Source organism: Papio anubis, chromosome 14 (assembly GCF_008728515.1).
Source record: "Papio anubis isolate 15944 chromosome 14, Panubis1.0, whole genome shotgun sequence".
NCBI lineage: Eukaryota > Metazoa > Chordata > Mammalia > Primates > Cercopithecidae > Papio > Papio anubis.
In genome coordinates, this window is record NC_044989.1 from 64,271,837 (window position 1) to 64,287,426 (window position 15,590).

Consider the following 15,590-nt stretch of genomic DNA (forward strand, 5'->3'; position numbering starts at 1 on the left):
AAGTTCCTGTTAGTACTTTTTCTTGATGACTTATGTCCTAAATCAAATAGCTAAAAATTAAACATGGTTCCTAAAGCTCACTTTGTTTAATGCTATGAATGTTAGTATTCCAAACATTTCTGTAAAGATTCGAATTAAGATGTAATCTAGAATTTTCTGCCTCACGTTATTATTTAAATTTGTATAAATATTTGTTCCCTCAAAAAGGGAATGATATTTTCCTAAAGATACCTATCTAATGTACTGAGTTTTATGTTTATTGTCATTCTGTTTTCTAACTTACTGAATTATTTGAAAACATTGTTATACATAAAATTAATAGCTTTCAGAATTATTGTACCATTTTTACTTTTATAATAAGCATTTATACTTTGATAAAATATTGATGATACATGAAAATTTTCACTCCAAGTTACATCTAGATAATGTTTACCCCTAGTTGAAATAGAATATTCAAATATCAACAACAAACCCAGTGATATGCCTTGTTGAAATTACTGATATTGTAATGACAAGATGGGTCTTACTTTATAGTATGATTCAATTTATTTTAAAGTTTTGAGACAAATAAAATGGCGTAAAATATTGTTACACACATAGGTGGTAAAACTATAGACTAGAAGTCCAGATGATGGTTACCCATAGGGGTAGAAGAGGAATGTGATTAGGGACAGATGCATGGCAGTGTTCCTTTTTAAAAATGTTATTGTTGGCCGGGCGCGGTGGCTCACACCTGTAATCCTAGCACTTTGGGAGGCCGAGGCGGGTGGATCACAAGGTCAGGAGATCAAGACCATCCTGGCTAACACGGTGAAACCCCGTCTCTACTAAAAATACAAAAAAAAAATTAGCCGGGCGTGGTGGCAGGCACCAGTAGTCTCAGCTACTCGGGAGGCTGAGGCAGGAGAATGGCGTGAACCCGGGAGGTGGAGCTTGCAGTGAGCTGAGATCCGGCCACTGCACTCCAGCCAGGGGGACAGAACGAGACTCCATCTCAAAAAAAAAAAAAAAAAGTTATTCTTTCAACCGTATATGTATATTTTATATCTTTTATAAACTTTTATGTATGTGATGTACCACAATTAAAAATGTTAGGTAAAATTGGAAGACAGGCCTGTCCTACCATGCGGAAAATAGCTTCTGTGTACTCTTATTTTTTTTTTAAGTGTAGTCAAAACATAAATAGGTAACACTATCTCTGAACTAACAATTTAACCTAAAATGAATGCATGGACTAGGAGGTTTTGGTGATTTTCAGCTGATTTTCACATCCTTGTGAGACCTGTGTAAATATTAGGTTCTTGCTAGAAAGTGAAAAATAACTGATAAATGGAAATTCTTGGCTTTTACAAAATAATGGGAAAACATTTGGCCTGGTCCCATTTGCTGACTCTTCTAAACTATTAATTGACTACTTACAGCCATTGCATCACAGTGGTCTTTCCTTCCCCTCCCCTCCTTTCCTCTCCTGTCTCCTCTCCTCTCCTCTGACCAAGCATAAAGAGATTTTTGCTTCCATATGCTTAGATCACTGGAGTGTGAGCCTGTCAAGTTCTTTCCCAGTCACACCTACACATTTCTCTCTCTCTCTCACACACACGCGCGTTCCTACAGTAGCAGAACAAATAACAGCTAATGTCCACAAAGCACTTATGAGGTAGTTTTACTTTTTTCAGTCCATTATGTGTTAGCTGTCCTACACCATGATGTCACTGAAGAGTCAGTTTGAGGACCTATTCCATTAAAACAAAATAACAGCAAACATGTCACATAAATGGATAGAAAATACATTGTGATCTTTCTGAAAGGTTTCCTTCTTACTGTAAGATGTTTAGACTTGCTTGTGCCTCTGCTTTGAATAAAAGAATCTGGGCCTCCGCTGTAAGTTGTCACTGTTCCTTTCCTATAAGGGAGAAGTTATAGATTAAGGCCCTCTGCTCACAGAAATAGATGAGGATGCTAGGGAGGAGATTGAGTTGGGGTTTTCTTTAGCCCCACCTCTTGCTCTTTCCCTCCCTTCCAGGGCATTTCTTAGAACAGTGACAACACTTAATTTTCCAGTATTGGCTTTTATATGCTGAAAGTTAAATTCTTGAGGAAGGAATTCTGTCCTTGTGCATACTTGACAAAAAGTCTATGCCACCTTCCTTTGAAAGGCAAACTTATGACTGAATAGAGGAGAATGGCAAGGAACAAGTGTGTTTTGGTATTTGCCTCCTGTGGTAGAAGGAATAATGTGTAATTTTGTATCTGGTTCTCCAGAATTGAAGTAGAGCCATAATACACCAGAAATATCTAGACTTGATGAGTCTAAATAAATGACTTGATCATTTGCTATGTTGATACAAAGTGGGAATTCTGAGTGTTTGAAGATACTCCAAGAGATCTGGATGTTCTTACCAGCCAGACAATATATGGGGCCTACAACTTTTTCCCCCTTCTCGTACTCCTTTGTAAAGTAAATGATCCACTGAACTACTGTGTGCAAGGGAAGTTGCCTGTTAAAGTACTTGATTTTGAACCACAAGGGCCTCTGACATTAAAGAAAAGTTGATTAAAATTTTCCAGAGAAACCAAAACTCTTTATGGAAGCATGGAAATAACCCTGGGATTGATATGTTTTAATGTCCCTTAAAGCTGTTTGAATTACTCCTATAATGTTATTTTTCTTTCAGATTCAACCCTATGAAAAGATAAAGGCCAGAGGCTTGCCTGATAATATATCTTCTGTGTTGAACAAACTAGTGGTGGTGAAACTCAATGGTGGTTTGGGAACCAGCATGGGCTGCAAAGGCCCTAAAAGTCTGATTGGTGTGAGGAATGAGAATACTTTTCTGGATCTGACTGTTCAGCAAATTGAAGTGAGTAACATTTAGCATTTTTCGTGAGATACTAAACTAGTTTTTAGTTTTTAAGTTATCATAAATGTTATATTATAAAATGTAGCAGATGTGAATTTGAGCTAACCAAAGAGCTTGCTATCTTTAGTCTCTATTGGTGGAAAAAAGGTTTAGTGTTCTTAAGGGCGAATCCTTAAGGTTATGTAAAGGCTTTTGATCTTAAATAGCACCTGTGGTTGTTGAAATCTCTGGGTCTGTTGAGATTCTCTTTTGATATCCCACCCTTCTACCCACTTTCTTTCTGGGGGCAGCCTTCATCAAGGCTGGGATGATCTTGCTTTATTAACCCTTTTGGGAGGGTGGGGAAGATGTTATGTATTTGGCTGCAGGCCCTGCATGCTAAGAACTGTTCCTGGCTTCTCTCTTACGACAAAGTCATTAATCGTATACCATAAGCTCTTCTGGGGCAGTGGCCTTATTTTTTCCATCTCCTTATCCTATTGCCTAGTATGGTGCTGGCAACTATAATCCTAACGGCTAGTTGTAGCAGTGGCTAACATGTATTCAGCACTTATTGTCCACCAAGTATTATTCTGAGCTCTTGATATGAATTTACTCATTTGTTCCTCTCAACAACTCTAAGTACTGTGATCCCCATTTTACCAATGAGGAAACCAAAGCACAAGGAGGTTGGTTACTTGTCCAAGGTTCCCAAGCTAGTTAGTAAGTGCAGAATTAAAATTTTAACATAGGGCAGTCTGACTTCTAAGACCTTGTTTTCTTCACACTCTGTGTTGCCTCTTAGCTCTTCTGAGGTTGAAAAGATTTCAGTTGGGGTGTGATTCAAAATTTTTGATCATTAATTTTGAGAGTAGGGAGCCATGCCTTTGTCACATTTGTACTTTCATCCCTACAGAGATGTTAACATAGAGTAAATGCTTAATCAGCACTTGCCTACCCAGTAAGGCCACAGAGCACTGTAGCTATACACAAGCTCCAGACTCAAACTGCCTGGGGTGGGGAGGTGGGGGTCCTGCCTCTGCCATTGCCAGACCCACCACCTATCTGGGCCTTAGTTTAGTCATCCGTAAAATACAGACAGTAGTTTCTATCTCAGAGGGTGGTGATTTAATGAGCAAGTGCATGGTGAATTGCCTAGCAAAATGTCTGGCTCATGCTGAGCAGTTTTATGTCAAATCTGTATATGTGGCTACATACAGATGATGTTTTGGACATTTTATGATTTAACCCTTAAGAATTAATTTTGCATATTTGAGCAAAAGAAAAGTGAGTCTGGGTAATCTAATTGTCATTTTCCTCCCTAGCATTTGAATAAAACCTACAATACAGATGTTCCTCTTGTTTTAATGAACTCTTTTAACACAGATGAAGATACCAAAAAAATACTACAGAAGTACAATCATTGTCGTGTGAAAATCTACACTTTCAATCAAAGCAGGTACAATGAGTAAAAAATTAACTCTGGGTGTGTTACTCCTGGGAAAGGACTTCTTTATCTTGTTTATAACAGAGCAGTCTCAAGATGTAAAGGCACCAAATACTGATGTTCACAAGTGTTTGATGCCCATAAAAGCTAAGCATTTGTTGATAATGTGATTGTTATAATCACTCTGGTTCTCTAACTTCCAGTTATTAAAATTCAGTCTGCTTGAGACTCTGTTCCATGTCCAGAATATTTGGGGATAGCTTAAGCATTTGCTTTCTGAGAGCATATTTGGTCTCCAGGTGGGTCTGTGAAAATCTTTTTATATTCCTACATTATTGATAACTTTTCCTATGGAAAGGAATTTCTTCAACATCTTTTATGGGCTTGGGGTAATTTAATAAATTCTGGAGAAAATTTTTGAGGAATAGTGAGTAAAAAGTAAATTCAGATGATGAGTTGTGACTAAAGGCCAGGAAACTGGAGAAATAAGACTTCCATTTAAGGGATGGACATCAGTCCACATGAACTTGTACAGAAGGGATATTTCGAGGCTGGGTGTGCTGGCTTATGCCTGTAATTCCAACACTTTGGAAAGCCAAAGCAGGAGGATTGCTTGAGCCTAGGAGTTTGAGACTAGCCTGGGCAACATAATGAGACCTCATCTCTACAAAAAAAATTTAAAAATTAGCATTGATGGTGTGCCCTTGTAGCCCCAGCTACTTGGGAGGCTGAGGTGGGAGTATCACGTGAGCCCAGGAGGTCGAGGGTGTAGTGAGACATGTTTGTGCTACTGTACTCCAGCCCAGGCAACAGAGCAAGACCCTATCTCAAAAATAAAAAAGGGACATTTCTACAGTTGTACCATTAGTTTGTTTGGTTGTTTTTAAGATCTATTTCCCATGGTTACTTTTTTTTTTTTTTTTTACTTCGCAGATGTTTTGCCTTTATTTTCTGGTCTTCAGTCTGTTGCAGTGCTAGCTCCTGTTTTCCTTTTGCCCCATCACCAGCTTTACCTTTCTCACTAGTGGTGGGAAGCAGACATCTTGGAATGCTAACCTGGTGCTTATTTTCTGGGAAAGAAAGAGATCCACCCCTGAATATATCCATTTGTAAGAATGGGCAGTTTTTCCCAGATAGGTTTTCAGGGAAAAGAACCATCCCACAACTATATAGGTTTGAGAAAATTTATTTGATATATCCCTCCTCTTGGAGAGTCATAAAACATTAATATTTTAAAAATATAATGGGTCCTCCCATCTTTATAACCATAGAGACATGTTTTTGCAGCAGCTATCACCATCTAGAAAACAGATTTTGGACAACACAGATACTGAGAGATTTTCTTAAATGGATTTACCTATAATGATTGATAAGACTCTGAAAAGAAGTGAAATTTTATGTAACTTTAATGCATTATTTTATTTAAAGGTCTGAAATGCTCTACAGGGTCAATATTGAAAAAGAACTTTTTTTTTTTTTAAGGTACCCGAGGATTAATAAAGAATCTTTACTTCCTGTAGCAAAGGACGTGTCTTACTCAGGGGAAAATACAGAAGCTTGGTACCCTCCAGGTCATGGTGATATTTACGCCAGTTTCTACAACTCTGGTTTGCTTGATACCTTTATAGGAGAAGGCAAAGAGTATATTTTTGTGTCTAACATAGATAATCTGGGTGCCACAGTGGATCTGTATATTCTTAATCATCTAATGAACCCACCCAATGGAAAACGCTGTGAATTTGTCATGGAAGTCACAAATAAAACACGTGCAGATGTAAAGGTAAATACTGAGAGGAAGCAGTTTAGGGCTTCATGTTTTCACATTTCATAAGTTATGAAGTTATTTGAAAGTTTCTATGTTAAACAACACATTTAACCACTTAGTATCATAAGAAAGGGTGAGATGATATTATGTGGAATACTTTCAGTTCTGTTTGACATAATAATATGTATCATAAATCCATAATAAATAGTATCAAAATCATCTCTATTTTTTTGGATAAGCTACATCAGTAATTTTAACTAAAATAGTTTCTTATATATTTATGGCAAAAATCTGAAACATGTGAAACCTTTCAATAAAGTTGTCCAGACCTTTAATACTCTTCTAGTTTGGCATTTAAATGTTATTCCATTGTCCCTTTTATGAAAATGTACTGTTTCTACATAATGTATTTATATATTTTTTATATTATCACTATCTTTGTACTTACAAAAAAATGTACTTGGGACAGATGTGGAGGCACTCACTATTTTCTGCCTTTCTAGGGCGGGACACTCACTCAATATGAAGGCAAACTGAGACTGGTGGAAATTGCTCAAGTGCCAAAAGCACATGTTGATGAGTTCAAGTCTGTATCAAAGTTCAAAATATTTAACACAAACAACCTATGGATTTCTCTTGCAGCAGTTAAAAGACTGCAGGAGCAGAATGCCATTGACATGGAAATCATTGTGAATCCAAAGGTAAGCCAAGGTTGTGGCCCATTGAGCTTCCTGGTTCCTAAGGTCATAGTAGGCTACACACAGACCCCACCGCCCACTCCCTCTGCCCCATCGATTCCATTGGTCACTCCCTTTCGCCTTTTCAGACTCTCTAGTTCCTAGCCCTGTCTTCCAGAATCTGCTGTCACCCCTATAGCATGCCAAGTTATGGTGCCCTATACCTGACCCTGGATTGTGGTAGTGGCAAAAACATTGGGCTTCAAAAGTAGAGAACCTACTTCAGTCTTAGTTGTTGCTGACACTCATAAGTCATTTGGCCATCGGTACTTTGCATGAGTTTTCTGAACCTATGGTTGTTTATCATAAAATGGAAATGGTATTACTGAACAGAAGAGTTTTAAGATTGAAAAAAGATTACATGTATAAGAGGTTGGCATATGATAGGTGCTTAATAAATGTCAGTTCTCAAAATTATTTTTCTGGCCAGGCTTAGTGTCTCATACCTGTAATCCCAACACTTTGTGAGGCCGAGGCCGGCAGATCACTTGAGGCCGGGACCAACCTGGCCAACATAGTGAAACCCCATCTCTACTAAAAATACAAAAAATTAGCTGGGCATGGTGGCACATGCTTGTAATCCCAGCTACTCAGGAAGCTGAGGCATAAGAATTGCTTGAACCCAGGAGGCGGAGGCTGCAGTGAGCCGAGATCGCGCCATTGGACTCCATCCAGCCTGGGTGACAGAGCGAGACTCTGTCTCAAAAAGAAAATCTTTTTTTTTCCATCAATGGATCTCTGAAGTCACTTCCCAAAATATTAACTAACCTACATGGAACTAAGTTGTAGGTGCTTAAAACCTCTGTTCTCTATTCCCCACCCCTAATTTCTTACAGACTTTGGATGGAGGCCTGAATGTCATTCAGTTAGAAACTGCAGTAGGGGCTGCCATCAAAAGTTTCGAGAATTCTCTAGGTATTAATGTGCCAAGGAGCCGTTTTCTGCCTGTCAAAACCACATCAGATCTCTTACTGGTGATGTCAAACCTCTATAGTCTTAATGCAGGATCTCTGACAATGAGTGAAAAGCGGGAATTTCCTACAGTGCCCTTGGTTAAATTAGGCAGTTCTTTTACAAAGGTATGTAACTATAAAGATATGTGAGTTCATATTTCTTAAATGTGTAATTATAAAAATATGATGTACATGTGAATTGGAGACTAATTACAGTCTCTACCCCTGACCTGTTGTATTCCTCTGTCTTTGATATCTTTTAAAGGGAATTCATCATAGAAGATAAAGATTTTACTTCACATTTGAAACATGATTGCCATATGGGGAGTAGAAAATAATCTTTAAATTTTGGGGCATTTTATCTTCTGTCTCTTCCAAGACCAGTACTGCTTTCATCAGTGGGAAAAGGTTAATTCTGGCTTAACAAATACTTATTGAGCCCCTATCATGTACTGGGCAGTGTTCTAGATTCTAGGGATTTAGTAGTAAACAAAACAGACTAAATCTTTGTCTTCACAGAATTGACATTCTAGTGGGGAAAGGATGATAAGTAAATGTATGATATGCCAAGTGGTGGAAAATGCTATGGAGAAACCAAGGATAGAGAAAAGGGAATGCCTCGGGGCGTGGGGATTGAGGGGGGTGGTGATGGTGTAATTTTACGTTGAGTGGCCACAGGCAGCCTCATTGAGAAGTTGATTGGGTCTGACAAATGGGTATCTAGTGCAAAAAGTGTTCTAGACAGGTGGAATAGCAAGTACAGTTAAGTCCTCAGTGTCATCAGTATGTTCTTGGAAACTGCCACAGTAAGCAAAACAATGTATAACACATTTTACCATAGGTTAATTTATATAAACAAGAGTTCAGTTCCTACAGTTTATTTCTGGTCACAAAAATATCACCACATTTTAAAACAAAAACAAAACACTTCTAATATTAAACCCTGAAATAAATGTGAGCTGTACATACATTGACTAATAAAAACAAGATAATTCTTGACTCACTTATTCCAGTTCAGGTTCATGGGTGACCAGAGTTTATCCCGGCAGCTCAGGGCACAAGGCAGGAGCCAACCCTGGACAGGCTGCCCCCATCTCAGGGCACACTCACACGTACCCACAGTCATACTGGGACCATGTAGACACACCAGTTCACCTAACACGCACATCTTTGGGATGTGGGAAGAAACCAGAATAGTTGGAGAAAACCCACACAAATGTGGGGAGAACGTGCCAACTCCACACAGACAGTAGTCCTGGCTGGGAATCTTTTTTTTTTTCCTCATCAACGTTATAACAAAATAACATTGAACAAAACAGCACTATCTGTGGACCTGCTGTAAAACTCCACCTTAGCCTGATGAGTGAAATCTAAAAAATTTAATCAATGAAATATGACACTGTGAGCCTTTGTGGTTGGCCTATGGGGTCCTGCTCTGCCATCCCAGTCTATTTTAGTCCTGGGTGTGGTTTGGTGCCACCTGCTGTGGATGTGTAGAATGCAGATGGGGAATTAGAAAACTATGAATGCATGTGTCCTCAGAGTCAAATGAAGAAAATATTTCAAGACAGTGGGAATGATCATCTGTCAAATGCTCCTGCTGATTCAAGAAAGATGGGAATTAGATGTATCAGTATGGAGGTGTGGGAGCCTCACAGGCGTGGATTTGAGAGAGAATGAAAAAGGAGGAATCGGAGATATGAAGGTAGAAAACTCAAGAGTTTTGCCTTAAAGAGAAAAAGAGAAATGGGGGTATAGGTAGAAAGAAATATAGGATTTGAGTTTTTGTTTTTTTTTTAATGGGAGGATGTTTAAACATTAATGGGAATTAATGCAGTCAGGAGGGATAAAACATTGAAGAGGGAGAACTGCTGAAACAACACTCAGTAGGCCATAAGAAGGGATCTGATGCACAAGTGGAGAGGTTGGCTTTAGGAATAGAAACAGTCCAATTCCAGTACTAGGAAGACAGAGTAATGGGCAATGCGGGCAAGGTGGTGGTAGTGGATGGAAACAAGTGGAAGTTTTCTGATTGCTCCCATTTTCCCAGAAAAATAGGAAACGGGTTCACATAGGACAATCTCTAGTGCTTGTAAAATCTGAGGAAATAAAAAGACAAAGATGGTGATAACTTATAATAATTTGTGCTGTTGCTCTTCCTAAAATGTGCTCTAATTTTTCAGAATCCTACCTATCCACTAAAGTCCAGCTCCAGTCTAGCCTGCTTCAAAGCATGATCTCTTTTTTTCCAGTTGAATTCAGATTATGTGAACTACTCATCTGGCTCTTGGCATGTTGATTATCTTTAAAAAAAAAAAAAAAAAAAGTTAGGATCTGCTCAACTCTGTTGTAAATTGCTTGGTGTAGAAACAGTGTTGGTAGTTCCTGGTCTTTTCTGCACGGCATTTAGCATATAATGAGTGCTTAATAAATAGGTGCTTCGCATTAGAGGACCTGAGCTTTGCCATAAAATATTTTTACAGTTCAGTTAAACTTTAATATTTTTCCTTTCTGTGAACCCATTTGAGACAAATTTTTATATTTCTACTTTTCTGTAAGGTTCAAGATTATCTAAGAAGATTTGAAAGTATACCAGATATGCTTGAATTGGATCACCTCACAGTTTCAGGAGATGTGACATTTGGAAAAAATGTTTCATTAAAGGTATGTTGTAACAGTGAAAATTATATTTCTTACAGCTTTACAATATAGGTCTCATTTTCTAGTCATAAATTTACATTTACTTTAAGGAATACTTGTTAGTCTTAATTACACTAGTAATTAAGTTGGTACTATTTTACTGAAATGAGAATCTTTAAAATAGGATCACTATTACCATTAGCTTACAAAAGATGAATATTTGAATAAAAGTAGAAAAAAATGACAACTTAATTTGTACTGAATATATTAAAGGAATGTTATCTCTGTAAGAATATTCATTTACATTATTGTAGTACTCGGGTACTCTGTCATTCCAGCCTCACGTAAGAAATAGGAGGGAAATGGGGGTATAAAAGTATTAAAGATACAATAGCTTTTTCCAAATCATGTAATTTTTTAAAAAATCTCCTAACTAGATTTCATGTACTCCTCCCAATAAAGCTTACTTAAATGAAGATCTTGAAAAAACAAATACATATATTGAATTTTATTGCTGAGACTGCCTAAAGACTTAAGACATGAAAAATCTTATCAGTAAACCATTATAAAAACAACAACAAAGCCCTATATGTAAATATAAACCAAGCACCTTTTAATTTCTCTATGAAAGTTGGATAATCCTGGTGGCCTTGCAAGTAGGCCTTCAAAAGGGGGCTGGCCATGCTGTGGTACCGGGTCCACCTCCCACTGTTAGTTCTACCTCTAACAAGGAGACAGAGAATCTAGAACTACTGCTAGGATTGTTACAGAAGGACACATTACAATTTTCCTTAACTGTCACTTGTTTTTCATGTTTAATATTGTTTATAAATACAGTTACTCCACTGTAAAAAAGAGTTGTACATAAACTTGATCACTGTAAGATAATCAAATTGCGTTGCAGTTGCAAGTACACTCTTTTGTTTTCCCTGTCACTTAGGGAACGGTTATCATCATTGCAAATCATGGTGACAGAATTGACATCCCACCTGGAGCAGTATTAGAGAACAAGATTGTATCTGGAAACCTTCGCATCTTGGACCACTGAAATGAAAAATACTGTGGACGCTTTGATAATGGGCTAGTTTCTTACAATGAAATGTTCTCTAGGATTCTAAAATAGGCAGGTACTTTACTATGTTACTGTACCCTGCAGTGTTGATTTTTAAAGTAGAGTTTTCTGCAGTATGCTTTTAGTCTAAGAAAAGCACAGATGGAGCAATACTTTCCTTCTTTGAAGAGGATCCCAAAAGTTAGTTCATCTTAAAGTGCAATATTGTTTAATCTTAAAACTGGGGCAACTCTGGAAGATCTTTTAACAGAAGCCTCAGTGATGGTCACATTGAATTGCTTGTCATTTCAAAAATAAAGCAGTGAAGCAATACTTGTGTACACTTGTACTTTATAATGCTAACTATGAAATGGTAAAATAAAATGGTTTATTCTTGCTAGACAGTTACTATATTAGTTGGAAGATTTGCCCTTGGAATATTTAAGTACACACTGGTTAGTTACCTAACAAGTCCAGTTTTTGGCATTTCTAAGAATCTTAATCATACCATTATTTCCATAGGAATTAAACTGAAGGTATTTAGTACCTTTCATCTAGTTCTAAAACTGGGATGCCTGCCATGCTTTCCACAGACTCTCCATTTATTGAAACAAAGTGGCATTTATTTTCCCAGCTGATGGGGCGGGCAAAGGGAAGGCATTTCTTTCACATCCTTGTACTCTTCTATAGTGAAGTATGGGGTAGAGCTTCATAAAAAGTTCCCTTTCCCTGAAGCTTCATTTCCTGAAGCTTGTTTATTATCACTGAAAAATGATCATTAATAATCTTTCCAATCAGGTCTGCTGATAGTTCAATTTATGCCTTTTTTAAAAATTCATCCATACTTGTTTTGAGTAGGCTGCTTGTTTAACTTAAAGTTCACTGTATACCATTTAAAAAAAAGTTGCCTTTTAAAGTCTGTTAATTTTTTACAGCTTTATTTTAGACAGATAGATAGATAGTTTAAGAACCAATGACATACCTCTGTAATGATAAAGGAAAGAAAACAAGCTTTCCTTTTAAGAAACCAAAGAGCACAAAATAAGACTGTTTCATTGTACATAATCACCACAGGATATTAGGCACTCTGACAGGGTTAGGCAAGATTCTTGGTGTGAGGTGAGGCACAGGCACTTTCATTTGTAGAGTGCTGCTGATTCTCATGTTGAAGGTAGGTATTATAAAAGTCTTTACTTGTCACCTTATTTCTGGCCCCAACACAGCAGCCGATATTTTTAAAAGTTCTGTTTCTCCCTGGTCTTTGTTCATATACACATGGAAAGTAACTTAAAAACAAGGATCCAAGGGGGCCATACTTCATTATGTTATCTAAATGTTAAAATGAGAACTCAAAAGTAGGCAGATTATATGAATACATATTCTTACCTCTGCTACAAATAAAAACACCCCAAACCCTTCATACTTTTATAAAAATACAGATATTAAACTGTAGCCTTTTATATACCATTTCTGAAAAGTAGTTGCATAAATAGATGACAGTATCTTTTTTTTTAAGTATTACTTAAAAAAAGACTTAAGTCTTTTCTTTCAGGTATTTAGACAGCTCTGGAAGGCTTTACCCAGTTGACATATGGTGGTAGTAGAAATACTAAATATGCAACACACAAAGCCTGCAACTTGACATTGGTCACTGAAACAAAAATTGAATTCCTAAATCCAAGCAATCAAAAGATGTTTATTTTTTATAGAAAGATCTGTAAAAAAATAATTTTTCAAACAGCTTTACTTTCATAGAGAAAACTTTCTACAGAGGTTGACTAAGATTTTAAGATTTTAAATTGTACCATCATTAAATAAGGTGGGACACCATATGAATTTCATTGCACTGGAAGAAATGCAAAGCATTTTTTAATATAAAGTATACAGAGCATTCTAGTCAACTACAGCTGTGTTACAGCTATGTGTTCTTTTGGATTTGGTCCAAAGAAACCTGAGTCTGTTTCCAGAGAGAATGAAAAATGTTATAGACACCTGATCAGTTACTCCTCACTGTAGGATGCACAAAAATGACATTCCTTGTAGATCCCACTGAATCCAGTTTCCCAACACTGATACTTTCCTTTTTCCCTTCCCCCTCCCCAGTTCACTTTGGGTTTCAGGTTCAATTCTCAAATCACAGGCATCCAGATTTTCTTCATAACAAACACATCCCATGGTCAGATGAACTACCCAGTTTTCCAGTATGACATCACCTCTTCTGCTCCCAAATTTCGGCCATATTTAGGTCCAAATCTTTAAGGCCTTTTAAGGCTTGAAGATTTCCAGTGTAAAAAGCTACATCTGCTGTGACCAACCTAAATAATGGAGAGAAAATTATTTTTAAATCTCAAGCTTTCTATTCAGATAATTAAAGTAACAGTGCTCACCGAGTCAGTCCTATCCTGGCTGCTACAGTATTATCTAAAATTCAGATTTCTTAGCACCCAAGTGTCAACATATTATCTTAGCAGGATTCCTGTTATCAACAAGTAGGCCATTTAATGCTGTATTTCCATAATAAATATTTGGAAAATGAATACATCAATGCATGTTGGAGTCAGTTTCATGATAAATTCAGCCCAAGAAAATCATCTATCTTAAAACAGCATGAATTAATATACAGAGAAAATAACAGGTTAAACTAAAATGTTTTTGATTGGTTAGCACTAGAGTACAGGTGTGTTGACTAAAATAGTAAACTCAAGGGAAAAGCAGGCCAGGTTTTCTAAGTGTCATCTAAGCGATTAAATACAGACTAGTATTCATGTATATAAGCCCTACTAGATATTTCTTTAAAAACCCAAGAGAAAAATAGGAAAGAATATGAACAAGAAGTCACAGATGAAAACACCTGAATAACCAATAAACTGAAAAAATGGTAAATGTCAGGAAAATGCCAATCAAAACAAGGTACTATTATCCCCCATCAGACTGGCAACAATTAAGAAATCTAACAGCAAATGTTGGCAAGATGTGGGAAACAAATTCTCACAAACTACTCCACTAATGGAGTATTAACAGCCACTGTCAATACCTAACAATGTGAAAATGTGTATTAGCTCCAATTCACTTATATTCAGGTATATGCCCTGAAGAAATGGTCACACCACTAGACATGTATAAGGATCTTCAGTATGGCATGGTTATAATGGAAAAAAGTCATGACTTAGCAATTTATCACTAGGGGAAATGTCTAATTTACCTATGGTTGATTCATGGAGTGGTGGCTCACGCCTGTAATCCCAACACTTGGGGAGGCTGAGGCAGGAGGATCACCTGAGCTCAGGAGTTCCAAGACCAGCCTGGGCAACATAGCGAGACCTCATCTCTAAAAAAAAAATAAAAAAAATTAGCTGGGTGTGGTACCACACACCTGTAGTTGCAGCTACTGGGGAGTCTGTGGTGGGAGGATTGCTTGAGCCACGGAGGTTGAGGCTGCAGTGAGCCATGATCACACCACTGCTCTCCAGCCTGTGTGACCATGAGACCCTGTCTCCAAAAAAAAAAAAAAAAAAAAGGTGGTTTTGACTATACAGCAGTCAAAAACAGACAACTTCCACAGATCAACAGAGATAAATCAGTAAAAATGCCAAGTAGAAAGCAAGCTGCATATATGCAATATACCATATAAGTAAATTTACAAAACAGCACTACATATTTTTCATAAATCTAGGTATAATAAATGAGAAAGACTGAAAGAATGTAGATTAAACTCACTGGAAATATTACCTAAAGGTTAGGAGAAAAAGGGAAAGGAACTGCAGATGAGGTGTAAAGGTGTACTTCAGCTTCATCTGGAATGCAATTTTTTGAATACCATTTTAAAAATACAATAAATATTTTTTTCAAGTGAAAATGACAAATGTTAATGATCAATTCTGGGTAGTAGAAATATAAATATTTTATTATTCTCTGTATGTCTCTATTTTTAAAATATTTTAAAATAGAGGGAAAAAATTACATTAAAAAGTACAGAGCTGGGCTGGGCGTGGGCTCATGCCTGTAATCCCAGCACTTTGGGAGGCCGAGGCAGGCAGATCACCTGAGGTCAGGAGTTTGAGACCAGCCTGGCCAACATGATAAAACTCTGTCTCTACTAAAAATACAAAAATTAGCCAGGTGTGGTGGCACGTGCCTGTTAATCCCAGCTACTCAGG

General features: G+C 37.2%; 2 protein-coding genes across 11 annotated transcripts in view; one reads left to right on the forward strand and one right to left on the reverse strand.

Moving 5' to 3' along the window:
- Positions 1 to 11,766, forward strand: part of UGP2 (UDP-glucose pyrophosphorylase 2) — a 53,333-nt gene extending 41,567 nt beyond the window's left edge. For all 3 annotated transcript variants that reach the window (XM_021924885.2, XM_021924884.2, XM_003908725.4), the window contains exons 4-10: positions 2,676 to 2,861; positions 4,166 to 4,299; positions 5,770 to 6,067; positions 6,556 to 6,753; positions 7,626 to 7,868; positions 10,302 to 10,406; positions 11,323 to 11,766. In XM_021924885.2, coding sequence (XP_021780577.1) covers positions 2,676 to 2,861; positions 4,166 to 4,299; positions 5,770 to 6,067; positions 6,556 to 6,753; positions 7,626 to 7,868; positions 10,302 to 10,406; positions 11,323 to 11,430 — 1,272 coding nt within the window. In that variant the 3' untranslated portion in view covers positions 11,431 to 11,766. The remainder of the gene's footprint in view (positions 1 to 2,675; positions 2,862 to 4,165; positions 4,300 to 5,769; positions 6,068 to 6,555; positions 6,754 to 7,625; positions 7,869 to 10,301; positions 10,407 to 11,322) is intronic.
- Positions 11,767 to 12,354: 588 nt separating this feature from the next.
- The window catches only part of VPS54 (VPS54 subunit of GARP complex), a 132,780-nt gene continuing 129,544 nt past the window's right edge, over positions 12,355 to 15,590 (reverse strand). For 6 of the 8 annotated variants that reach the window (XM_003908722.4, XM_031655233.1, XM_021924882.2 and 3 more), the window contains one exon: positions 13,110 to 13,748. In XM_003908722.4, coding sequence (XP_003908771.1) covers positions 13,643 to 13,748 — 106 coding nt within the window. In that variant the 3' untranslated portion in view covers positions 13,110 to 13,642. Of the gene's footprint in view, positions 13,749 to 15,590 lie in introns of all 8 variants that reach the window. The other 2 variants (XR_002516676.1, XM_003908723.4) reach the window with 1 other exon arrangement.